This window comes from Grampus griseus (assembly GCF_964374135.1).
Source record: "Grampus griseus genome assembly, chromosome: 8".
NCBI classification, from domain to species: domain Eukaryota; kingdom Metazoa; phylum Chordata; class Mammalia; order Artiodactyla; family Delphinidae; genus Grampus; species Grampus griseus.
Window position 1 is genome coordinate 27260188 of NC_139002.1, and position 27910 is coordinate 27288097.

The following is a 27910-nucleotide window of genomic DNA, read 5'->3' on the forward strand; positions in this document are numbered from 1 at the left end:
TTCTGTTAGCTGCAAGATATTTGTATTATTATCTTACACAGAATATTTGACTTTTAAGTTTGCATTATGATAGCAATCAGCAGAAATAGACACAAGTTAATTATAAAAATAGAATTCAAATATATATATTTCTAGTATAGTTTCTATGGTTTTAAAGGGAAAGACATAGGGCAAGTACAGATACAATTTAAGCCTGGACTTTGGAAAAATGTAACAAACATTTGGTTTGTGACCTTGAAAAAAACCTTAAAAAATAGAAAATAAATTCCCTATATCTAATCTTGATCTTTCTTCCATTTGCCAGTGATTATGTGAACCTTTATTTTCTTCCTTCCTTCCTCCCTTCTTCCCTCCCTCTCTTTCTCTTTTTCTTTCTTTCCTCCTTTTTTCCTTTTTGTAAGAACAAGACCACTTTAATTTTCTGCCACAATCTGATTTTAAACTTGGCATTGGTTGTATATGAGCTCAGAGAAAACACAGAAAATCAGTAGGGGAGTATTGAATGATTATATGGTTGATCTTAAAGGGAGAATTAGGAGTGAATTTGTTCCTTTACCTTTCTGACTGAATCAAAGTGATCAAAAAGATTAATCACTTCATCTACTGGCAGATAGTAGACTTTATCACTGAACTATTTAATATACTCTAGGATTTATAAAGAGTAAATATATTTATAGTGTTTACAAGATTCAGAAAAAGTGTCCTCAAAGGTATTGTTGAATGTTTTACTTCTTTTTTGTTAATTTCACTGTCTTTTAAACATTTGAAGAGTAGATGCAAAATTCTACTGAAATAAATTACGAAGTTCTCTTTTCTATTTAAAGAGAAATAGGGGCTTCCCTGGTGGCGCAGTGGTTGAGAGTCCACCTGCCGATGCAGGGGACGCGGGTTCGTGCCCCGGTCCGGGAAGATCCCACATGCTGCGGAGCGGCTGGGCCCGTGAGCCATGGCCGTTTAGCCTGAGCGTCCGGAGCCTGTGCTCCGCAACGGGGGAGGCCACAGCAGTGAGAGGCCCGCGTACCGGGAAAAAAAAAAAAAGAGAGAAATAGTGCTTGTCTTTCCCTAAACCATAGTGGATACTTCTATGCAGCTGCTTTCTATTTAAGGCTAGTAAAACTAATTTATTTTATATTTCTAAAATTATCAAGAATATTTTTCTTTATCTTTTTTTTTAAAGCTGAGCTTTTGAATGTTTCTGACAACAATAATAATGGAAACTATTCTAATAAGTGTTCTTGCAGCATCAACTAAAACAAATTAGTTGAACACAATTTAATCCTAGAATTCACAATTCTTTTAAGACAAAAACTATATTTTTCTTTTTCAAAAAAACTTATATTCTTTGCTTGCTTTACTTTTCAATTTATCTTTTTAAAAAATTTTAGAACAAAATTAGGAATAGCTCCATCCATGGCAACAGTAGCTAAGAGACAATTAGAGACCCCTTTCTAATTCCCACAAATTTATACTAGTCTGACTGAGATATGTAAATGTATTTTCATTTTCTATGAAAACAACAAACCCCATAAATTGTAATGGGGCTTGTACATTCAAATCAATTTGGCAAAAAATAAAATGAAAGAAGTAAAATTTTCCTTTTTTTGGACATAACTTCATGTCTTTTAAGTTCCTCTTATTTTGTTGCAGCTCCTGACTGAGCAAAGCTCTATTTGCAAATGCAGCTTTATAATGAAGCAAAAGCAGCAAGCTCTGCCAGTACTGTAGTGTAGGAAATTGCTGATATAATTTCTTTGCTGTAGTAATTTGAGTGCCTGATTTGTTCCCATTGCACCTTATGCATTGTTACTTTAATATATGGAAATGAAACTCTTATGCTTTTTTCAGCTTATACAGCAAACTCTAGAAAACCCAAATTTCCTATCATCTTTGGTGGGTGATATATTCTGGACAAGAAAGCTTCTCAGGTAACTGAGAGCTTACCTTCAGAAACTCCGGGTGCTATTGGGTGCTCTTCCCTTGAACACATAAAAGAAATATCTCTTGCCTGTGTCTTCAAGTGAAGCTCATTCAGACTTTCATTTATTTAACAATAATTTTTTGATCCTCTTTCATATCACTGGGAATATATTGGTAAATAATTAGAATAGACCCTGCTCTGATGGAGATATGTCAACAGCAAAGACAGATAGCTAAACTAATACAACACAAAGAATTCATTTTCTTGCTACTACAGGTCTTTACCACTTCATCTTAAATTACTGTGCCACTCTAATTCTACATTTGCTCCCGCCTGATTTTTATCAGCTAGAACTATGGGTTGGTCAAGAAGTTTGTTTGGGTTTTCCCACAACAGTATCTGCCTTCTGAGCTTTTACAGACCTCCTTGTTTTCACAATTGTTTCTGTCTGGAATATCCTTACTTTTTTCTGTTCCTGGAAAAATACAATGCATTTTCAATTTAAATGTCTGTTTTCTCTGTGAAGCATTTCTGACTGTCTTGATTATATTCAGTCACCACATCTTCTGGGTTCCTGATATATTTTGTAATACTTCTGTTTCTGAACCAATCAAATTGTTTTGTAATTATTTATTCATGTTTCTGATATCCCAGCTTGAGTGTAAGCATTCTCAGTATAGGGAACATGTTTTGCTCGTCTTTGTACAGCCCTGCAATGCCTGGAATGATGTCTGGCACATAGATGTTGAATTAATACATTAGGAATCAAGGGCAGAATTGTCTAGTCTACTACTATTGACTCATTCCTACTGTTAGAATGTGTGCTGTTTAATCCTATAGATGATTCAAATAATCAAAGCTATTATCTCCAATTATCAGATTTCTTCTTCAGTGACTACTCCTTATAACTGAAGGTAGCTTTACTCTTTTCTTTGTGCTTCTTTTGTCTCGTCTATCCCTTACTCTTGTTTTTGTGTTTTCTTTAAAAATTTTAGTGTGAAAAAATGACTTTATGGTCATTAGCCAGTAACTAAATAAAACGTGTATTTCCTTCTAGATAATGATACAACCAGTTATGGCATAAGAGGCAGGCTACTGAAGGCTTTGGTTGTTTTTGATACTTTATTCAGAGCTAGAGATGTTTTTGGAAGTGGAGGTGGATTGGGTAGAGTTCTAGATTTAATGCAATTTTTTTATGTTAGAGAATTCTGAAAATTTGTAAATGCAGGCTCTAAATAAAGAGTCTTATCTGTTGCCATGCATTTGACAACTTGCCAAAAATCCTGTCTGGGATCTGACATCTCATTTAAGTAGTACTAGGTAAGGAGGTGGCCTTGGATTTAGAATAAGTTAGCTGGGGGCTATGTCCACATTTCACCACTTATGTGCAAACAGCCATATTTCTGTTTGTAAGGAATTTTCCTTTTTCTAATTGATCATGCCCTGAGATAGAATTATTGGCTTCCTTTGGTGATGTAACAAACCTCTGAGAGGTCAGTCATGGCTTTTAGGCTTTTTTGATTAATTTTCAAACAGTATGACAAGGTCACTGGGTTTGCCAATTATCTGAGTGTCTAGTGGGACACTGAGTTTCCCTGTCATATAGTGAAAGCAAGAATACTGTTGAAAGGGGCACCGATTTGAGTATGTATTAGAGGTAGTTTGAGATAACTGTGAGCCACCTGTAGAGCCATTTTTCCCCATTCTTTTGTTAAACATCTATTTCATACTGTAAGGTTGACCCATACCATCTTCTCCTGATAAATACTTGGTTAGACTCCTTAAATACATCCTATGGCCAAATAAATAAATTGTCCTAGAGCCAATATAGTTCCAGTTCTCTATCTAATGCCTTTCATATCATCATGTATTGAATAAGAACTGGCACTCATAGCAAAATTCCTGAGATGCTTGATCATTTTATATGTACTATATTTCTAAAAGAAATAATATATTTTAGTAGGATTTTAGGAAATGCTTTTGGTTTGAGCCTTAGTTAACCAGATAAGAGTTACTAACTAGAACAGAAATTGCTCATAAATTTATCTTCAGCAGAGCATAATGTCCGACCTAAATAAAGTGGACACTCAATAAATATTTGTAGAATGAATGAATATACAGAAATGGCCACTTGAGTGGCCATTGAATATGGCCATTGAATATACAGAAGTGGCCACTTGAATGGCCATTACTTCATGCTTCTTTTCAACGTATAGCCTATGTGTAAAATTATTTATTGCTTCAGGATCAAATGCAATTATCAGGAAGTCTTCATTGGAAATAACATTATTGACTTTTAGAGTGAGAAGGGTTTTACAAGATCATCTCAGCCCAATGCTTATTTAAAGTAAGGAGAATAAGAGTCATAGGCATTAAGTTACTCCACTTACTTTTTCAAAATTAACAATTGAAGATTTCTTACCCATCTCTCAAAAGCTAAAAACATTAATCATTTTTGGAAACATCATTATTTTGGGAATATGTCAATTGACCAAAGGAAGAGGTAGAAGAAAGTACATGCCATCCCACTGCCCAGACTGTATTCCAGAAAAGGAGGGTTTCACTGACTATAGAACAAGAAATCTAGCTGCATGACTCTTGGGTATTTTTCATGGTGTATTAAAAATATGTGAGCAACCATTAGCCTTAAGTGCTATTTTGGTCAAATAATCTTTAATGCCTGAAAGACAGTTAAGATCAAGTTTGTTGCTGCTTTTTGGTATACTGGGTTATACACATGAATCAAAGTCTGACACTTAAATGTCCAACTGATAAGGCATAAGATAAAATCATTAGGGACTTTTTGCAAGCAATCAAAATTTAAAATCAAAGTATATGTGTGAAAATAAATAATATATGAAAAGGTTCCCACTTTATAGTGGGCACTTATTTTGATATAAAAACAACTCATTTGTTTCCAGCTATATTAAGCTATTTTGAGCTACTCTATAAAATAATTGATGAAGAAAACTAGGTAAGATGAATAATGTTAGTGTCCAAAATGGTATATTACTTTAAGTAAAAATTGAAACTCTTTCTATCAATAATTGATCACAAATTCAACAAATACTCAAAAAGTATCTTTAGTTTTAAGTTTCTTTTCATAGTTTTTTCCTGCAGATGATTGAACCAAATTGCCCATTGGATTTAGAGAGACAAAATGTAATTTGTTTTATTGCAGCATGAAACAAACAATATAATAAATCTAACTTGGTGGTTTTGCTATATTTCTATTGCCTTAAATAGCTCTGTGAGTGATATTTACATAAATTCTTTCATTTTTTTCTGTGGTGTAATTTAGGGTGGAAAAGTCAATATAACTTTAAAACACATTTTCAAATACTTGTTTTGAAATTCATGTTTTGAGATGTTTGAATGACTATGTGGTTAACTGCTATTTTAACTAACAATACATTTATAAGAACTAATTAATTCATAGCATAAAAATAATTTGGAAAACATGTACAGAAGATAAAGTGCTTTTTGAAGCAGTTGTTCATTAACATATTTTGAGAGAAAATTGTGAGCTATTTCCATTAAGTTTTTGAAAATTGATACAAATTGAAGTGTCAATGAAGTAATTATTGACAGCATATCACCACAATATGAAGTGTGCCCATCCTTCTAGAAATTTACTAACACATCCCCTTATCCTCATTGTACTAATTTCACTATCTTCTGAGAAAGGGCTACCTTTTGTCAAAGGCATTTTTTGACGGGAGATAAAGATGGCAGAGAAGGAGGACATCAAGCTCACTTCCCCCCACAAACACATCAAAAATATATCTATATGTGGAGCAACTTTAGCTGTAAACAACTGAAACTGGCAGAAAAGCTCTTCCACTAACAAGACTGTAAGAAAGATCCACACAGGGATGGGTAGAGAGGGAAGAGAAGAAATCAGGTCAGAACCTCCATCCCTAGCAGGGGACACAGAAAAGGAGGAGGATATCATGGGGTTGGACATTCTCCCTCGACCGTGAGGGGTTCGAACCACATATTGTGCACCCCATACCTGGGGTCTTACACTAAGATAAGTCCCCTTAGCTGGTTTGTAAACCAGTTGGACTTAACACGAGGCTGTAAGAAATTGACACTTTACTTTTGAAGAATGTGCACACACACTTGCTTTTGGGAAAAGGTGCGGGAAGCAGATTGAAAACTCCCTGGGGTTCTGACCAGTTTCCTGTAGCCGCCCAAGAGCACACCCCAGCCCACACTGGCAGCCTGCTCCAGCCCCTCTTGCTCTGCTGCAACTCTCCACTAGGGTGAAGGCAGATGATGGTGCTGGCTGGGACCTAGACCTGCACCTGAACAGGGTGTACTGAGTGCAGAGGAGGCAGTTTGGGATTGGCCTGGGGCTCTATCTGGCAGGCCAGGGCTGTCACAGTGTGTGCCTGAGCCTGCTCCAGGTGTCTGCTCTGATCCCGCTTGATCTTTACTACTGAGATTTTTCCTTTCTTATAAATTCTCACTTCTTGTAACCTTTTCTTTTCCATTTTAACACTTCTTGTAGAGTCGGTTTAGTATTATAACAAACTCACGGGTCACATCATATTCAACAGTGAAAAGCTGAAAGCTTTACCTCTAAAATCAGGAACAGGACAAGGATGCCCAACCTTGTCACTTCTATTTTCATAGTATTGGAAGTCCTACCCACAGAAATAAGATGAGAAAAAGTAATAAAAGGCATCCACATTGGAAGGGAAGAAGTAAAACTGTCACTACTTGCAGATGACATATTAGTATATATAGAAAACCCTAAAATTTCCACTAAAAAACGATTAGAACTAATAAAACAATTTAATAAAGTTGCAGGATACAAGATTTATATACAGAAATCTGTTGCTATTCTATACACTAATAATGAACTATGGGAAAGAGAAAGCAAGAAAACAATCCCATTTACAATTGCATCAAGGAGGTTAAAGACCTATACTTTGAAAAATATAAGACATTGATGAAGGGAATTTGAAGCTGACCCAAAGACTTGAAAGGTATCCCATGTTTATGAACTGTAAGAATTAACATTTTAAAAATGTCCATACTACCCAAAGCAATGTACAGATTTAATGCAATCCCTATCAAAATACAAGGACATTTTTCACAGAACTAGAATAAATAATCCAAAAAATTATATGGAACCACAAAAGACCCTGAATAGCCAAAGCAAGATTGAGAAAAAAAGAATAAAGCTGGAGGTTTTACACTCCCTGACAACAGACTATACTAAAAAGCTACAGTCATCAAAACAGTATGGTACTGGCACCAAAAAGACACATATATCAGTGGAACAGAATAGAGAGCCTAGAAATAAACCCATGAACCTATGGTCAATTAATCTACAATAAAGAGGCAAGAATATACAATGGAGAAAAGACAGTCCTTCAATAAGTGGTTCTGGGAAAACTGGACAGTTACACATAAAAGAATGAAATTAGAACATTTTGTCAGACCATATACAAAGAAAACACTCAAAATGGATGAAAGACCTAAATGTAAGACTGGAAACCATAAAACTCCTAGAAGAAAACATCTGCAGAACACATTATTTGACATAAGTCATAGCAATATATTTTGGATCATTCTCTTCAAGCAAAGGAAACAAAAGCAAAGGTAAACAAATGGGACTTAATTAAACTTCTGCACAGCAAAGGAAACCATTGACAAATAGAAAGACAACTTAGTTAATGAGAAAAATTACTTACAAATGATATGACTGATAAGGGATTAATATCCAAAATATATAAACAGTCCACACAAGATCAAAAAAACAAACAACCTGATTAAAAAATGGGCAGAAGACCTGAACAGATATTTTCCCAAAAAAGACAGAGATGGTCAAAAGGCACAAGAAAAGATGGTCAACATCTCTATTTGTTAGAGAAATGCAAATCAAAACCACAATAAGGTAGCACTTCACACTTGTCAGAATGGTTATCATCGTCAAAAGCCCACAAATAACAAATGCTGGCAAGAATATGGAGAAAAGGGAACCCTAGTACACTTTTGGTGGGAATGTAAACTGGTGCAGCCACTATGCAAAATAGTATGGAAGTTTTTAAAAAAATTAAACAATAGAACTACCATATGATTTAGGAATTCCACTCCTGGATATATATCTGAAGAAAATAAAAACACTAATTCAGAAAGATACATGCACCCCAATGTTCACAGCCACATTATTTACAATAGTTAAAACATGGAAGTAAAGTGTCCATTGACAGATGAATGGATAAAGAAGTTGTGATATATATATATATATACACACACACACACACACACACACACACACACACACACGTGTATATATATAACATGAAATATTACTCAGCCATAAAGAAATAAAATTTTGCCATTTGTAACAACATGGATGGACCTGGAGAGTATTATGCTTAGTGAAATAAGTCAGGCAGAGAAAGACAAATACTGTTTGTTATCACTTATACGTGTAATTTAAAGAATAAATAAGTAATTAACATAAGAAAACAGAAACAGTCTCACAGATATAGAGCACTAACTAGTGGTTACCAGCAGGAGGAGGCAACGGGGGAGGGACAAGACAGGAGTAGGAGATTAAGAGGTACAATATACTATGTATAGAATAAAAAAGATTCAATGACATGTTGTACAGTACAGGGAATATTGCCAATACTTTATAACAACTCTAAATGGAAGATAATCTATGAAAATATTGATTCACTATGTTGTACACCTGAAAATTATCTATACTTTAATAGAAAAAAAATTAGAGACATTTTTCTGATCAAGATTACTTAGCATTTTACTTTTTAAAAAATGCTTTGTTTGAGTCTCTGAAATTGTTTTCTATTGTTATTTCATTTTATTAAGGAGGATATTGAAACACAGAGTTATTGAAGTAAATGTACAAGTTCCTGACAAAGTTTGGACTAGCTCTTGTTTTTAGATGAGTCAAGAAACATTAAAAGTGATTTTGCTTAGAGCTACAGGAATTAAAATATAGACAGTTAAAAAATGTTCAGAATAGGAAACAGTTTTTCTTGGGGAGAAATTTTATAGGACAATTAAGAACACAATATATTCTTACAGTAGAGTAGACTTTGTTACAATTTATGATATTTATATTTGAGCCGCATTTTAAATAGACAAAAATCTATTAATAGTCTCATTATTACTATGCAGTCATGATAAAAAAAAACTTTTAGCATTCTGAAGAAATTAAAATAGAAATGGTAATGGTAAACACTCAAGTTTTCTAAGCTCTGGGGATCTAATGTACAGCATGGTGACTATATTTAACAGTACTGTATTGTACACTTAGAACTTGCTAAGAGAGTAGACCTTAAATGTTCCCACCCCTAAGAAGAAATGGTAATTATGTGACGTGATGGAGGTGTTAGCTAGCCCTACTGTGGTAATCATTTCACAATATATTTGTGTATCAAATTATAATGTTGTATTCCTTAAACTTATAACATGTTACATATTAATCATATCTCAATAAAGCTGGAAAAAATAAAAAAAAAATTTCTTTGAAATCATAACAAAAGTTAGATGCTTGGTTCCCTTAGTGAGAGCTTATTTAAGGTTTATTTATTCAACAAGTTTATCCATAGCACCTGGGTGTACTGATTTTCTTCTTAGAAACCTGCTAAGCCTCTGAAATGGGTCAATATGCTTTAGGCACTCAATTGCCTTCTCCAGCTGTGGTCTTTTAAGCACAAGTCTTTTAGCAACTAGAGGGTCTTTCTGAGCCTTACCCACTGACAGGAAGATGTTAGAATTGACTGTTCTGTGGGATTCATGAAGAGTTATTTACAAAGCTTCAGTTGTTCATGTCAAACAACTCAAACTCTCAACATAGGGGTAGAGTGGGAGGGAGGGAGAATGGGAGTTTGAGCTGAAGTGACCAGGTCTTACTTAAGAAAGTAGGAGAGTTTTTTCTTGGATTCCATAAATGCGCACTAAAAGTTTCATATACCTCGTATAATCACAACCTTAATGATTTCTTGGACTCCCTGAGGAATAAACCTGAGTGATGTACAGGTTAAAATTAACATTTTCTAATAGAATAATAACACAATTCATCAATCAAATGTTTTTTTTTCTTCTTTTATAAAAGTGTAACAGGAGGAGAGTACTCTTTCATTTTTCCTTACAGTATAGTCTGGCTTCATGAGAACTTTAAAAGAAATACTACATGCTTTTTTTTTTTTAATAATCTTATTTATTCTCTCCTTGTTTATTTCTTTTTTTTTTAAATTTTATTTATTTATGGCTGTGTTGGGTCTTCGTTTCTGTGCGAGGGCTTTCTCTAGTTGCGGCAAGTGGGGGCCGCTCTTCATTGCGGTGCGGAGGCCTCTCACTATCGCAGTCTGTCTTGCTGCGGAGCACAGGCTCCAGACGCGCAGGCTCAGTAACTGTGGCTCACGGGCCCAGTTGCTCCGTGGCATGTGGGATCTTCCCGGACCAGGGCTCAAACCCGTGTCCCCTCCATTGGCAGGCAGATGCTCAACCACTGCGCCACCAGGGAAGCCCACTACATGCTTTTTTACTTTTAACATTTACAAATGCTAATTATAGTTGAAGAAGGAAACTTATGGCATCTAGTTCAGCGTCCCTGGATATTAAGGAGAAATCTCTGAAACATATCTTGGCTTTGATATGTATAGTTGAGTACTTAACTTGTTCTCATAAATAAACCTCCAAATTGGTAAGTGAATCAAATCATATTGTTATGCAAATAAACTGTATGTAGCAAACTAACCAATAAAACATGCTACATTATTGTCTAGCTAACCTAACATATTGTAGATAAATAGGAGCAAACATTTATAAAACCACTAGATGGCATTCATTCACTGCAATTTTGGCCAAATACAGCCTTTAAAGCTTTATCATGATATGCAGGATTAGGGGCAAGGCAAGTGTTATCCATTATTTGATGATATTTTTCTTTCATATAACACACTGACAAAGCTCAATTTTATCTTTTCCTGTATGCTTCAAATCAAATCAACAGATACTTACTGAAAGCTTTATTAAATGATTCTTTCTTGTGAGGAGATTTGAAAGCCATCTTCACTGTGGTGGTAATGTATTTACTTACAACATCTAGAAGAAAATATGCTATATGCACTGTGCCACTTAATTTTCTTTTATTTCATTGCTTTATTAATTCATGTTGATATTTCTCACAGAGCTATTTCTCTAAAGGTTATAAAAAGTACAGAGTCACATTTTCTAATATTTTAGATGGAATTAATCTTCAATCTTAATGCTTATGAAAATAGGAGGTCAAGAGCTCTTGAGTCACAAAAAGTCCTTTCTATTGTATGTCTTTAAAATGTGTGAGGAAAAGTACTTCTAACTTCATTGAGAACCACAATGACCTTTGGTGATAAAAGATTATGATTTAATCTTGGAGATAAATAAATCATGGAATGAAAACTCCCAAACTCCACACTTCAGGCTAAACTGTTGGAAGAAGATATTGATGGGCCAAAAAAAGTCAAATATTTTTGTAGAAGGTCTAGGTTAATAGTAACATAAAGTCCAGTACTTACCTGTTCTAATATGTTTTGAAGCCTCTCTATCTCACAGTCTATTACAAATTTCTTTTCTTGTCTTCTATCAAGCTCTTCTAGAAGTTGCCTATAGCTGACATCATTAAAATTTTCCACACATATAGCGCTGACATGCCAACCATTTTGTCCTGCTTTTTCCATGATAGCTTGAAGTATCGAGTATCCTAGTGGGGAAAAAAATCCAGAGGGGTTACTAAAAACATGCCCTTAAATAACATGCAGGCACTGAGTCTACATCAATATTTTTATATTCCAAAACATACAATGAATTATTAGAAATTTAAAAACATGAGTGGTTATTTCTGAATCATTTAATTTTACTTTCTTTACTTAGGGCAAAAACATTCCTTAAAAATATTGCTTGAATGAAGTAGCAACATCATACCTTGAGTAAGCTCTCAAAATCCCTCTACCAAAGACTATTACATTGCTTTGGATATATTTTTGATGAGATAAACCAAAAACAAAATCTAGTACCACCCGTAGTCAAGAACAATTTCATAAACTTTTTGCTAATTTTACTCACTAGACAGAATTAATTTTGAACAGCTGTATTGATTTTCCCCTTGAGCAAAGTAGTAACAACATTTTTGGGTTCAACTGTGTCATAAAATAAACATTGCAACACTATTTATTGAGGACCCATTATTGTAAATGGAGAAGGCATTATTTAACTCTTCCTGTCTTGGTAGGGGAGTGATGTGGATTGGGGGTGAACTGAATGAAAACTAGGTGATGCAATGGGCACTCAAACTCATAATCTAGTAGAGGAAACAGACATTCAAATAAACAAATGAAACTTAGTTTAAAACTGTGTAATGATAGCCGTACTCAAGGGAAAGTGTTGGCCCAAGGGAAAGTTTGGTAAAATCTGCCTTAATGGGACCAGGAAAACTGCCATGAGGAGAAACAACTTGAACTGGGTCTTGAAGGTTTAAAAGGTGCCTTTAAGATTGCTGAAAAAGGAGCATTTATTAGCGGGAAACAGACTTCCAGAGGGAATGGAATGGTCTTTACACTGTTCTTCATTCAGATCTCTCTGCATGTGGAAGGGAAGTCATGGGTCTTAATGTCTGGGTTAAAGATGAAGGGGCAAACTCATGAACCCAGCACTTAGAATATTTCTTCATGACAACATTGTCTTGAAATCTTGAATTTTTGAGCTCTCAGTTTTGAGTTGGAATGTGAAAAAAAGGAAAAAAGATTCTTTGAATCTATGTATAACATTTAAACGAAGGTTGTTTTGGATCAGAGCCTGTTATTTTTTCCCCTTGTGGCTTAGCATAAAAAAATATGCTAGTCCTCTTTAAGAAGGTCTAACACTTATTTGAGCTCATTCTATGGCAGCAGTTGCCTATAGTTTCTCCCTCCCTTGGTCCCTGGACTTAGAGTGGAGAGCTGGGTGGATTAAACCTGAAGACTTAAAATGAATGCAAAGCATTTGCTAGATAAGAGCACCCTTTACTCAGTTTTCTGTTTGGTATGTGAGTCTCTCAGGTTCAAGGATTTTTATTTTTAGGTATGTTTTCTACAAGTCAGAGTTTCAAACATTACGGATGTTCATTTAATATCAACAGATGGAACTGATGATGAGGTCATATTTGAAATATAAATTACCTGATATCCTGCCAAATGAAATACTGTGGCAGTCAGGATTAATTTTTATCAAAATGAAAACAATTCCCTAAAGAGGAAGAAAGAGGGCATGTTAATTACTATATAATTATTCTAGTATATCTATTGCTTTGTTTAGTCTTTCCTTTTGTAATGTATGCCTGTAATTATCTCTTCAAATCTTACCTAGATCCCCCCTATCCCTGCCCCAAATTCAGTACTCTTTCCCTTGTTTCCTACTATATGCATACGTAACATGATGGTCTGCATCCTATCTTAATGAAATCAAGCAGGACTCTGAGGGTCCTCCTGGGTTCAAAAGTCCCTCAGTGTCCTGCGTTTCTTGTTTTTAGAGAAAGGCTTTAGTCTTCTAGGCCTTCCTTGAGTTCCAAAGAGCATCAGTTACTAATTAGGGAAGTGAGGGAACACACAAACAAAGGTGAAGCAAACTCAAATGGTCTTGGAGAAAACACAAAGCCCAAAAGGTCTTAGAAAAAAACATCAGGGGCCAACTGGGAAATGAAATTCTTGACCATCACATAATGCTCTAAGTAAATAATAAAATGTCTCAACTATTGTTTTTGCTCTCTCCTAGAAAGAAGTTAAAGGATCATAAGACCATGATTTACTAATTTGCTTTGTAGGAACAATCAATCAAAATCACCAATGACACATCAAATCATAAGACGGTGGCAGGAAGTCTGCAACTGAGATCTATGGGAAGCTGAAATTACAAGGCCCCCTCCCCTTTTACCCTTTTTGCTTTTAAAACCCTTGCACCCTGGCCAACCAGCAAGATGGATCTGAGACAAACCTACATCTCCCATCTTCTCTGGAGAGCAGCACCCTCTAGATCAGTAAACCTTTCTCTGATCCAAACTCCGACGTTTTTGTTTGTTTGGCCTCACTATGCATCTAGCACACAAACTTGGGTTAAACAACATTAATGTACACTGTACACGTTCATGCCTCATTTATCCTGTTACTGGGATTTGCTCTCTGATAGTGAATTAATGTTCTTTCATTCATTTTTGACACCTATGAACATGCTCTTTTTAAAAATACCAATTGACATCTTATTTTCCGTTTTCTCCTTTTATTTACTGTAGTATCAAAATAATTAAAAAAAACTTTTTGTTTGATTTTCTTGCATGTTGTAAAAATAATAACTATGTCCACACACATCATCCCTGTGACCAATTCACAGCTTGGCACAGTTCTTTAGATACTGCCTTTGTTTGTTATCATCACGTCATGTGGATATGTCAGTGCTAGGCTGTTATTTTCCTACCTACAGGAATTTCACAGAATATAGAGCCACACATCTTCTGATGAAATTTATATACGTTCCCAGTTGCATAACAGATATTGAAAGATTCACACTAATAAAACAAAATTATAATTCAAATTCAACATTTTGTTACCTGAGTTTTCAGATTTAGAAGTGACACTAGAATTGAAATAAAACAAAACCCTAGGACACAATCTTTGTTAAAGGGCAAAGAAAGTTGGCTGCCTAAAAAGAACCATTAATCATAGTCAGAAATAAATGGCATCTTTTTAATGCAAAGGACACACAGTTATAGTTTCAGAGCCCAGGTGAAAATTTGAGTTCTTTTACAAGCTGTGTTTGATTTTAATATCCTATCTTATTCATTGCAACTCAGATGTACCTGTCTTATTTATTTGCCAAGATAGTTGGGAATACATTGTAATTCAGAGAAAATACTGCTGTTGAATCTATGATTGTGTAACTTACCTGTTATATAAACTAGAAAATCACAAGTCAAGTCATATTAATTCTACAACTGCCTACGATTTGTATCTCCTAGTTCTTAGAAAATCTGTAGTGCAATATTGTTGGTCAGAAAATGAATACTACAGTTTTAGGTGAATATCACAAGAGTAATGAGGAGTTCACTACTGTAAAGAATTTTTAAGTCTTGCTTTTATTTAAAAGCTGTCTAACATTTTAATCTAATACAATTTATTGAAAACTAAGACATCCGAGATTCTTTAAGATATGCCAGGATAAACAAAGTTATGATTCTTGTCTTGACCAGGATCTAGCAAAACTGATATTTAAGTAACTATTATACAAATTACACTGTATTGTGTAAGTAACTTCAAAAGACCCAAAATAATTTTATTAGAATAGTAGTGAAAATGTATGATGGAGAAGATCACATTGTTGGATTAAAATAAATGATTAAAGGCTTTTTCATGGTTATTAAAGAACACTATCAGTTACACATACAAATATTTTAAAATGTTATATTATATAATGATATTACTAATTATGTTAAATAGAATCATAGTGATTTAAGCAGTCTTGAGCTACTGTATCCTTACACATCAACACTTTTTATATCACCCATGAATAATGACCTATTTTGGGTGAGTAGTACCATCCAGATATTCAGCTGCTAGCAACACAAACTGGGCTTGTTTATCTGATGTTCTCTTTTGAAAGAGTTATTTGATTCAACTATCTGCACATGGAGGGGCAGGAGGAGAGTCAGGAAATATCTATGTCAGAGTGGATATAATTTCAAAAAGGAGAGAGTTATCTGTATGCTATTAAAAACCTTTCTCTTTGATAAGGATAGAAAAGTGCTTTTTAATTAGAAGGTCACTGGTGCACACAACAGGAGTAGCATCAATGGAATGCTGAATATAGGAGTCATATTTCAGAGAAGTAAGAAATTGAGGAGAAAATGAGAAGTGAAAATGTAGAAATTAGGGAGGAATATCATCAGAATAATTAATTTAATGAGATGAAGGATATGCCTCTATAAGTATGAGATAGAGAAAAATTGAGGCCATGGGAACTCATTTGGGAAGGAGAGGACTGGGTCTGTCCCATGTGGCATCGTTGAGCTTAAAAAGAAGTGACAAAGGGATATAGCAGCAGTTTGTACTTACTCAAATTAAAGCCTCTTTCATTAATTTTATAGATTGCTATGCAGGTACCCACTACTACCCAATTTCTCTGATCTGGCATAATTACTGGCATCCAAAGCTAGTATATTCCAAGAGAAAGGTGTGTATATCTGAAAGTCTACTTTATACTGATTTTAATCTCAGTCATGAGAGGAATACGATTCTGTAAACCTCACGGCATTTAACGCCATCATAATGGCACTACAGGGCCGATTTAGTAACCATTTGGTTTGGACTCTTTCCAAAGCAGCCTAGGTACTGAAATAACATGTTCAAAGGCTACAGTCTGAACTCTAAGATCTCAGAACACAGAAGGAGTAACCAACATTGTAGCTTGGTTAAAATTATCGGCAGCTGTGACTATAGCATTTATTTATGCCATAGTTCAAGAAGGGCATAGTGAAAATAAGCAAAGATCTGCCAACTTACACAGTTTGAAGCCATACATATAAACCTGAGGTAAGATGGAATGTCTTGAGTTTTCCCTTTTCTACAAAAAATCAAGAGTAAAAATAGAAAATCCTTCTTCAAAGATGGTTATTTTGGGTCTTAGATTTTCCCTAAGTCCTCTTGTATTTTCTGACAATAACATTTATTGTCTCTTGACCACTACATTGTAGTGTCCATATTTAATTCAGAGATATCATACAGGGGAATTTGATACTTTAAAACTTTAAAGTTTTCTGTCAGTTGCAACTGAACCTAATCTTTATTTATACAGGCATATAGCAAATATTTTCAACTATTTGCCACAGGTTCAAGGCACTAAACTCCTCCTCCCAGGCATGCGTTATTTTCTTATTTCTCTTGGGTTTTTCTAGAACTAGACCACTGGAGAATTTTATTTCACTTGTTTACATGGCAACTAGACTAATCTTTGTCTAGTTTGTTTCTGTCTGGAAAGTCTATGGTACTTCCTTGAATGAAGCTTTCAATGTTTTCCTATTCTTTTATGTTACATACCAAAATCTGGTCATACTTGTCTCCTCCCTCTCTTTCTAGTCTCATTTTGTACCATTATTCTTCTTGCTTTCTAACCTCTAGCAGCATTGTCCTTCTCAGATATTTTAAAAGGTAGCATGCATCTCCACCTCATTGCCTTTACACATGTTAGTGTTCCCTTTAAAAGACTATTTCCTTCCATTTTTGCCTTCTATTCATTTTTCAGACCTCACCTTAGACATCACTTACCTTCTAACTAGATCACTTACTCCTCATATAATCTCTTGTAGCTTTCTGTACATTTCTTTCAGAGATTTTTTTTTACCAGTTTCTAACCATATATTTTGAATGATGATCTGATTAGTGTCTTCCCTCTCCTCCCCCCACTCCCATACTGTAGGCTCCATGAAAGTAGTGAGTATTTCTGTGCTCAGTATTTAGTCTAGTGGTTCTCAGTAGATGCTCAGCAAAGTTGTCTGAACACAGAAATAAATTAATGGGAATTTCATAGAGAGGAATCAGGATGTCAAGAGGATCAGAAGAAGCATGGCAGGTCACATTCAGGAATTTCAAATGCTTCAGATTATGTTGTGTGTTTGGAAGAACAAGGAGCGTGTGGAAAATTGGTGTGGACTGTGGGAAGAGCTTCAAAGGCTGGAGAGGTAACAAGAAAGGGACACCTCATAAGGGCCTTCTCTACCATATTATAAAATTTGGCCTTTACTCCTCAGGAACTTTAAGAAGAGACTGACAGAACTGCATGTGTTTTAGAGGGATTGTTTAGCTAAGGTGTGAAGGATACAATGGATGAAGGTAACACAAAAAACAGGAAAACCAGTTGGGAGGCCATATTGAAGTAATCCAGGTGAGAGATAATAAGGAAGGAGAGTAATTTCTAGATTAAAGTGGCAGAATAAATCAACTTGGTTATTGTTGAAACATAAGGAATAAGGAGAAGGAAGATTTGAGCATAATGACAATCTGTTCTTCTGGTGTTCATTTTACTTGTTTTCAGAAGAAACTCTTAGGTCTTTTTGATCTCCTGAAGAAACGAATATTTTTCTATTTGGATTTCAGATGTCAAGTAACTTCTAATGATATGGTCTTTGCAGTCACCTCCCTCATCACCCAAAGCAGTATGCTAAATTCTGAGACAGGTTTGAGAAACCCACTTTTCTCTCTTGCTATAAACATCAATTTTTCAAGAGACCATCTCTGTAGATTTTGAATATTCCCTAAGAATAATTGGATATTTTTTCAAGCTTGTTTGTAGCATTTTTTATCTCCTCAGCCCTATGGATATTTATCAATATCTTTTTATAATATAAGGGAATCTCTTTTTATGCAAGAAAAGCATTCTTGAAAAATTTGTGTAATTTTAAAGCCAAATGACTGAAGACCAATTTCCTAAAGAAATAGATATCTAGCATAATTTATATAGTTACTATTTTGCTCATCAATTGAGATTTTATCTACTTTTTATAGTATACTACATAAAATTCACAATTCTGATTTTACCTATTTTTTAATATCACAATATATAAAGTTCACAATTCAAACTTGCATAAAATACAACCATTATATCTTCATAAGGAGATTAAAATATAGATTTATGAATTAACAGTCACTCAAATAATATTTGTTTCATATTAAACACTTAAAGTACTTAAGACCTAATTTTCTTTTTTTTTTTAACATCTTTATTGGGGTATAATTGCTTTACAATGGTGTGTTAGTTTCTGCTTTATAACAAAGTGAATCAGCTATACATATACGTATGTTCCCATATGTCTTTCCTCTTGCATCTCCCTCCCTCCCACCCTCCCTATCCCACCCCTCCAGGCTGTCACAAAGCACCGAGACAATATCCCTGTGCCATGCGGCTGCTTCCCATTAGCTATCTACCTTACGTTTGTTAGTGTGTATATGTCCATGACTCTCTCTCGCCCTGTCACAGCTCACCCTTCCCCCTCCCCATAACCTCAAGTCTGTTCTCCGGTAGGTCTGCGTCTTTATTCCTGTCTTATCCCTAGGTTCTTCATGACATTTTTTCCCTTAAATTCCATATATATGTGTTAGCATACGGTATTTGTCTCTCTCTTTCTGACTTACTTCACTCTGTATGACAGACTCTAGGTCTATCCACCTCATTATAAATAGCTCAATTTCATTTCTTTTTATGGCTGAGTAATATTCCATTATATATATGTGCCACATCTTCTTTATCCATTCATCTGATGATGGGTACTTAGGTTGTTTCCATCTCTGGGCTATTGTAAATAGAGCTGCAATGAACATTTTGGTACATGACTCTTTTTGAATTTTGGTTTTCTCAGGGTATGTGCCCAGTAGTGGGATTGCTGGGTCATATGGTAGTTCTATTTGTAGTTTTTTAAGGAACCTCCATACTGTTCTCCATAGCGGCTGAACCAATTCACATTCCCAACAGCAGTGCAAGAGTGTTCCCTTTTCTCCACACCCTCTCCAGCATTTATTGTTTCTAGATTTTTTGATGATGGCCATTCTGACTGGTGTGAGATGATATCTCATTGTAGTTTTGATTTGCATTTCTCTAATGATTAATGATGTTGAGCATTCTTTCATGTGTTTGTTGGCAGTCTGTATATCTTCTTTGGAGAAATGTCTATTAAGGTCTTCTGCCCATTTTTGGATTGGGTTGTTTGTTTTTTTGTTATTGAGCTGCATGAGCTGCTTGTAAATTTTGGAGATTAATCCTTTGTCAGTTGCTTCATTTGCAAATATTTTCTCCCATTCTGAGAGTTGTCTTTTGGTCTTGTTTATGGTTTCCTTTGCTGTGCAAAAGCTTTGAAGTTTCATTAGGTCTCATTATTTTTGTTTTTATTTCCGTTACTCTAGGAGGTGGGTCAGAAAGGATCTTGCTGTGATTTATGTCATAGAGTGTTCTGCCTATGTTTTCTTCTAGGAGTTTGATAGTTTCTGGCCTTACATTAAGACCTAATTTTCATATTAAAGTTATATACCAACACTTTGGGAAAGCAAAGTGTTGAATTGAGAGGAGGAATAGTGCCCCTCAGAGAGAACTTCACTGCAGAGAGAATGACCTGTACTATGATTTGGTCCTTAGAGGACAGGGAGGGTTTAATCGGTGGAGATGGTGAAGAGGAAGGAGTTACTGCAGCATAAGGCAAAGACAGAGAGGTGGAAGCTTAAAGAATACTTAATAGGGGCTTCCCTGGTGGCGCAGTGGTTGAGAGTCAACCAGCCGATGTAGGGGACACAGTTTCGTGCCCCAGTCTGAGAAGATTCCACATGCTGTGGAGCGGCTAGGCCTGTGAGCCATGGCTGCTGAACCTGCGCATCCGGAGCCTGTGCTCCGCAATGAGAGAGGCCACAACAGTGAGAGACCCGCGTACCACAAAAAACAAAACAAAACAAACAAACAAAAAAAGAATACTTAATAAATTATTAATAGTTAATAGACTAGTTTTCTAGAGTAGTAGATTCATAAACTATATTATGCTTTATTATCATTTTACAATACAGTTGAATCACCTAAGAGCCTTGTGAAGTAGGTATTATTATCCCCGCCATATAAGTGAAGATATAGACATAAAGATAGATTATGTGATTTATGTCAAATCATTACCCTAATAAGTGGCAGAGCCACAGTTTGAACTCAGGCCTTCCATTTTTAATTTTAGGGACTTTTCCACCACACTTTAGTGAACAGGGAAAGCAGGAGATAAAACTAGGCAGGAAGGTTGAGGCTGTGTTGTGAAGGCCTTTAAATAACAGTCATCATCAACTCTTCTTGTTCACAAACACATCTCATATTTCAGCATATTCTGTCAGTGCTATCTTTAAAATATATCAAGAATCTGACCGTTTCTCCCTATAGCCACTGCCAGCATCTAGGTCCAAGTCACATTGCCTCTTGTCTGGATTATTACAATTATCTCCTTACAAGTCTCCTTGCTCGGCCTTTGCCTCCTTCAGACTAGTCACAGCAAGCAAGTCAGATCATATCACTCACAGCCCAAAGCTTCTCACTGATTCTTTACAGTAGCCTGCATAGCCCCACATCTCTGACCTCATTTACTCTCGTTCTCAGAAGTCAGTAGCAAACTTGCCTTTTTGCAGTTGCAATAACCGGACAGGTGATACTCTAACTCAGGCTTTTGCCCTCGTGTGCTCTCTCCAATGTGGGTCTGCAAGGATTATTCTTTCATTTCCTCTAGGTCTTTACCCAAATGCTTTCTCTTCAGTGGGCCCATCCTAGGCTACTTTCTCCGAACTTTTGTCCTGACATTTCCTATTGCCCTTTTTTGCTTTATTTTTCCCTAACATCACCATCTAACATACTATATATTTTTTTCAGTTAGCCTTGTTTATTGTCTATTTCCCGCACTAGAATATAAGCTCATGAAGGTAGATTTTGTTTTGTCCACAGTGCTAGAAGAGTGCCTGGCAACTAAAAAGCACTCAGTGAAACTTCTGAATAATAAACTACTAAAAGTTAAATTTTACTCCATTGTCAACAGGGAAACTCTGGAGATTTTGGAGCAGAGAGGAGACAAATTTATAAAATTGCTTTCAGGGGCTTCCCTGGTGACGCAGTGGTTGAGAGTCCGCCTGCCGATGCAGGCGACACGGGTTCATGCCCCAGTCTGGGAAGATCCCATATGCCGCTGAGCGGCTGGGCCCGTGAGCCGTGGCTGCTGAGCCTGCGCGTCCGGAGCCTGTGCTCCGCAACGTGAGAGGCCACAGCAGTGAGAGGCCCGCGTACCTCAAAAAAAAAAAAAAATGCTTTCAGTATATTAGAATTTATAGTATTAGAGGAAATGAAGGATACAGTAGAAAGAGAAGAGAGAAAGATAGTCCAAATAGGACGCTACTAAAATTAATATAGGTGTAATGGAATAACTCCTCTAATCTAGATAGGTTCTGAAAAAAAATACAGAGAAAGGAGAATGTCAGTTGCTTGCTTTTCTCTAAATTCTATACATTTTCCCTCATTCTGTATTTATCTATGTAAGAGTCAGGAGATTTTTCATTATATCAGGTGGAACTATAAGAAGTTGTCATTCCTGTTAGTCTAAAATACTCAAATTTCGGCAAATGTCTTATGGTTCAATCTAATTTCTGAATCTATAATAAATAATATTCAGTGGAATTAAAGTGATATGAAAATGACTTAGTTTATATAGTTAGACCCTAAAAGAATGTGACAAGTAAATGCAAAAACTCCCAAACTGGGGCGGAGGGAGGTCATGAGTGGTATGAGCCAAGAGCCCTGCACACCTCAGCAAGTCCTTAGGTTATCCCTGGAAATTGCTCTAAAGTTTTCATGATCAGTCTTCATAGCAACCTTCTTGAGTCATTAATAAAGGCTAAAATAAGTCTCAAAAAACGTAGAATTAAAGAAATTGTGAAATCCATTTTAGAAAGGACTATATTCTGAATGATAAAAACAGGCATACTTTTGGTTCATAAAAACAGATCCTCAGCTAACCCTGAAAAGTTGGTTCATTGGTTAAGGATGCAGGAGAGCCAATGCTATACATAGAATTCTGGTTCTTAAAACAGCAATTAACTTATTCATCAATACACTATGTTGAAGTTTGAGGCCAATATATCTCCTTAATTAATCATGAAAACATCACTAGCAACAAAACATACAGAAGTGTTTCACAACATATTAAATATCAGTTTATTAGATTTAAATTCCAAATTGTGTACTATAAATAATATTAATTTGGATCTGGCTTTTACACACAAAGCCAAAACAATTCATTTGTGTTGATTTGAAAGTGATATTTTAAAATGTTACTTTTGTCTTCTCTTTAGAAAAGGAGTAGCAATGCATAATTTTCTGCGATGATTCTGGTGAAAGAATTTGCATACAATTAGTGAGACAATTTCTGTTTCTAGTAGGGACAAGCACAGGATGAAGTAAGTATTCACCATATGATTAACCTAATTTTTATATCCCACTGAGGCTAGCTCAGTTCCAAGAAGTAATTGTAAACTCATGGCAGGGACCATGAGCATGAATACATTTAATTACTCACTATTAAATTTCTTTAGTAGGGAAATGATACTGAGTTTATCATCTAAATAAAGAGAAACTTCTTCAACAGCATGCCAGGTGACAAATGATGGGTTCAGTGGAAGACTCAGTTATGTTCAACTGCAAAAATTTGTTTTTCTCATTTCAACTATATGGTTCTGAGGCAGGTTATTTGAATTTCTCAATTGTCCACTTTTGACTTCCGTGCAATGAAGATGATAATGTAGGGTTTTATTAGTTATAATAGTTTGCTCTGTAGCTGTTAATAAAAATCAGCTTCATTCCTTATGGTAGAATGAATGTAGACTGCTGTTGTACCTTTGAGGGAAATACTTTGTGAATTCTTGATAGGTGAGGGAATTCCTCACTACAACTCTGGGAGAATCATAATGTATGACTCAACATCCGACACCATCACAAAAATGAAAACAAAAACTTAACTCTTACTCTTGAATCCATATTTGGTTATTAGCCATTTACTCAGTCACTTTAGTCAGAAACCCAGGAGATACTCTCAGACTTGGCACTCTTCTCTACCCTTATACCAAGTCAATCCTGATATTTCTTCCTAAATATTATATTTAAGGTCTTTAATAAGCAAATCCCTACTTATTCTTTCATTTTTCATTCAATGAATATTTACTGAGGGTCTACTATATGTCAGGCCATTGCTCTAGAGGCTGCAGGTATTGAAATAATAAAAACAGTAAAAGATGCCTACCTTCATGAAGTTTACACTCCAGTGGCTGAGCCAGACAAACAAATATACAGATACATTTATAGTATAATGACAAGAGATGGTAAATATTTTGAAGAAAAATGAAGGAAGAACAGGACAGAAATGACTGGAGATGACAGTGGGAAGGGTGCTTATCTTTCCAAACCAATCTTTCTTAAGTATGCATCACTCAAGTAATACTAAAGATTGGTAGTTTGCTGAATAAACCAGGTTCTCTCTTGCCTTAATGCGTTGCAATGGCAGTTCCTTGTGCTAAGAGAGTCTGTATTCTTTATCCTCATTTGCAACTTCTAATCCTACTTTAAGTCTAGCTTTAGCTTTAGGCCATTTTAGACTTCTCTGACCTTCCTATATTGAGTTGTTGTCTTTTTTCTTTATATTTCCCTAGCTATCTGTACAATAATTATACCTCATGTCTCACTGAATTAATTAAATTTTTTATCAAGTAAGCACTATATGCTACTTTTGAAAGTACTAAGTATACAGTAAGTCACAGTTATTTATCTCAAGGGTTTGAATTACAATAATTGCAATTTCTAGTTTACCTGTCTAGCTCTCATTAAGTATGAGATGAGTTCTTATTCATTTTTGTTTCTCTAGTTTTTTTTTTTTTTTTTTTCACACAAAGGAAAGAATATGGTCAGTATGAGTTATATTGAATTGAATGGCAGGGTAAAAATCCTGCCTTTTTATATAACCCCTCCCTCATTTGATCAAGCATAATAATAATAAAGATAATAATAAAAATAACTAACAATTATTGACTGTCTACATAATCCATAATAGACTGTAGTAATTGTTTTATGAGTATGGTGATAGTTTTATTGTCTTCAATTTGTATAAAGAAAACTGATGATAGAGAAGTTAAATTCTTGGCCCAAACTACTTAGCTATTGATTGGTAGAGCCTCATTCTGTCTGATATTAAAGTCTGCCTTTTATTCTCCTCTATGATATGGTCTGTAATACAAGAAACAACTCTATTCTGTTTGGGTTAATTTTATCCCCTTATTAAGAATTAATTTCTGCCACAGAAATATCCCTGAATGTGAAGCACTCTTAGGTAGCATGGATATTTCCAAGGAGTGCTGTGTCCTCTATTCATGCTGGGGATATGCTTGCTGCTTTAATTCCAGGTTCACAGAGAAGTGAAGTACCTTCCCTTCAGTACCGACTCCCCAACAATTTCTGGCAGATCTGATCCAAATGTTACAACCACTGAAAAGATTACAATAACACAAAGTTTCTTCTTTGACAATAGCCTGTGAATGCTGTCCTGTGGTCAAGTTTGGTTAATGATGTCGTCCCTGGCACTGCTCAGGACATACCATCAACTACTTTCTCTCTGTAAGGATATCAAACATTAAATCATAGAATTAGGTAAACCCTGGTGGAAAAGCTTTTGAATTACTATTTAGATCAATCTATATGCTTGCCCAAGTTCTTCCCTTCTAGAAGGAGTCACAAAACCCTACAGCAATATTTCATAAGTTATACTTGAATCACAGTATGGGATGCCTTTTGCTGATGGAGGGATTAATGTCGGCGACTTATTTGAATAGGTATTAAGATAGTAAAACCAAAAAGTACTAGTATTTTTAATTAGAATACAGTTGCCTGAAAATTGTAATGGATTTAGAAACAATTGTATACACTTTTATTATTGTAAGAAATTTGAGCCAAGTTTGTATAGTCAGGATGAAAAGTCAGATCAAGCTATTCATTTTTTTCAATCAGCTATTTGCAATATGGCAGTAAGTCAGTAAATCAGTGTCTGCTTTGGTTTCTGAATCAACAATCTATAGATTGTCTATGTACCACTGACATCTTGACTGAAGGTTCATTTCAAGGTTCATTCTGATGAAACTAATAAGTCACTATCAAATTAGTTGTGTTAGTGAATTTGATTTTTATTAGTTTAGTTATTATAAAGCATCTGATGAATTAATTCATAAAGTTGGTACAAATTTCTTCATTATGTGCTTTTAAAATGTAAAATTTGAATTATATTATATACTGACTATTTTAAACACCAAGTGTTCCCTCAAGGCTCATAATGTTATGAATGTAATTATAATACTTGGACTTCCCTGGTGGCACAGTGGCTAAGAATCTGCCTGCCAATGCAGGGGACACAGGTTCGATCCTTGGTCCAGGAAGAACCCACATGCCACAAAGCAACTAAGCCTGTTTGCCACAACTACTGAGTCTGAGTGCCACAACTACTGAAACCCGTGCACTCTAGGGGCCCACATGCTGCAACTACTGAGTGGCATGCTTCAACTACTGAAGACCGTGTACCTAGAGCCTGTGCTCCACAGCAAGAGAAGCCACCACAACGAGAAGCCTGCACACTGCAACAAAGAGTAGCCCCTGCTTGCCACAACTAGAGAATCCCTGCACACAGCAAAGAAGACCTAACACAGCCAAAAAAAAAAAAAAAAAGAAAAAAAGAAAGATAATACTTGAACTCAACTATTGTCTTTGTTCTAAAAAGCTTTTAGTGCTGGGATTTGTGAAAATATATTATAGTCCATTTCTGAAATTATGCCCATTTGCAGATAGATACTTAGAATTAAATGAGTCTATATGCAATATTTCCTCAAATAATGCTGACTTCTTTAAACATGGGTTGCATTTTATGATACCCCCTTGATAATTCTAGCAATGTTTGTAGATTGCACTATTTCAGTACAATCTGGGGAAAAAATTTTTTTTTTTTTAATCAAATTGAAAAACTCTAGAGTTCAAAAAAGACTTATTTTTTTCCTGGGACTCACCTCTTTGTAGATGTGGGGTGGTCTTGGGTCCAGAAGAGAGTATAAGTTGGATTTCTGAATTTTGTAACAGAATGTTGATTTTTGCCATCTGTATATATTTTACATGAAGTATATAGACTCTCTTTGCAATTGGGAATGCAATTCTGCTCCCCTAGCAAATCTAAGATCTCATTGACTATTTGCAACCCAAAGAGACTTTAGGGATAATGTAGTCCAAATTCTTGAACTTGAGGGAATGAAGGCCCCCACCCCCCAAAAAAAGGACTTACCAAGATGTAAGTGCTAGGTATGGTAGACACTAAAACAGAGGTCTCCTGACTTCTAAATTAGTATACTTTCCTGCATATCACTGTCTCATATTCCTGTTACAAAATTCCAGCTAGCAGTTACTATTTGAAGAAAGTGATCTAAAGAATATGCTATTCACTAACGATCTAATTATCAGATATGAATCTTTATATTCTACTTATTTATTTGGACCTCAGCATCAGATATTTTGCAAGGTAATAAAGCATACTTAATGACCCTTGTAGAAGAAAGAACCTTGATAAATTCCTTTTATAATGCAAATGAAGAAAGAGTTTGCCTCTCTAAATCAAGATCCGAATCTAGATCTTCCTAATCTAGATCCTTTTGTAAAACAGTATGAATAAAAATTTAGCTAAACATGTCTCCTGTTTTGCTTTGGATCCAAGAAAGATAAGACTGAACGCTAAAATCATGGTATATCTTTCTCTGAGTATACTTCTACTGTATTATGATGCCATGTTTCAAATATTATTGCACTAAATGCAAAGCAACTATTATTATGCTACCAAATGTAAACTAATGATCACAAGTGGCCCAGGTAGGGAATGGGAAGGTGTGTTTGTAAATGTTGGAGGCCTGTAGGAAAATAATTTAAAATTATTGAATATGGCTGAGTAGTTACTGAATGCGGCTGAGCGCTATTTTCATATTTAGCAATCATAAAATTTTAAAGAGAGAAGAAAACTCTCATTTTATAAATAAGGGAACTGAGTCTTAGGTAGAGGAGATGCTAGACACCTCTTAAGAAGTCAATGGCAAAACCAGGAGCTGAAGACTAGAGACTATGAAATATTACACATATAATGAGGATCCAGAAGTCTCTCTTTCTCTCTCCCATTCTTCTCATTCTCTTTCTCCTCTATTTCTTTCTGTTTCTCCCCATCCATCTAACCCTCCTTCCCTTCTTCAGTAATCATTTCATCTTACTACACTTAAGATTATTTACACTAATTACATTTCACTTTACAAAATGATTTACTGTACATATAGACATGATATCCAAAATATTTAACAAATCATGTAATACTGGTCATTCAAAATGATC

The 27910-nt window shown here is 35.3% G+C and overlaps 1 protein-coding gene across 3 annotated transcripts in view; it reads right to left on the bottom strand.

Moving 5' to 3' along the window:
* The window catches only part of GRIA4 (glutamate ionotropic receptor AMPA type subunit 4), a gene marked incomplete at both ends in the record, with an annotated part of 512633 nt that overhangs the window by 173041 nt on the left and 311682 nt on the right, over positions 1-27910 (bottom strand). For all 3 annotated transcript variants that reach the window (XM_082660213.1, XM_082660214.1, XM_082660215.1), the window contains one exon: positions 11467-11651. In XM_082660213.1, the coding sequence (XP_082516339.1) occupies positions 11467-11651 (185 nt within the window). The remainder of the gene's footprint in view (positions 1-11466; positions 11652-27910) is intronic.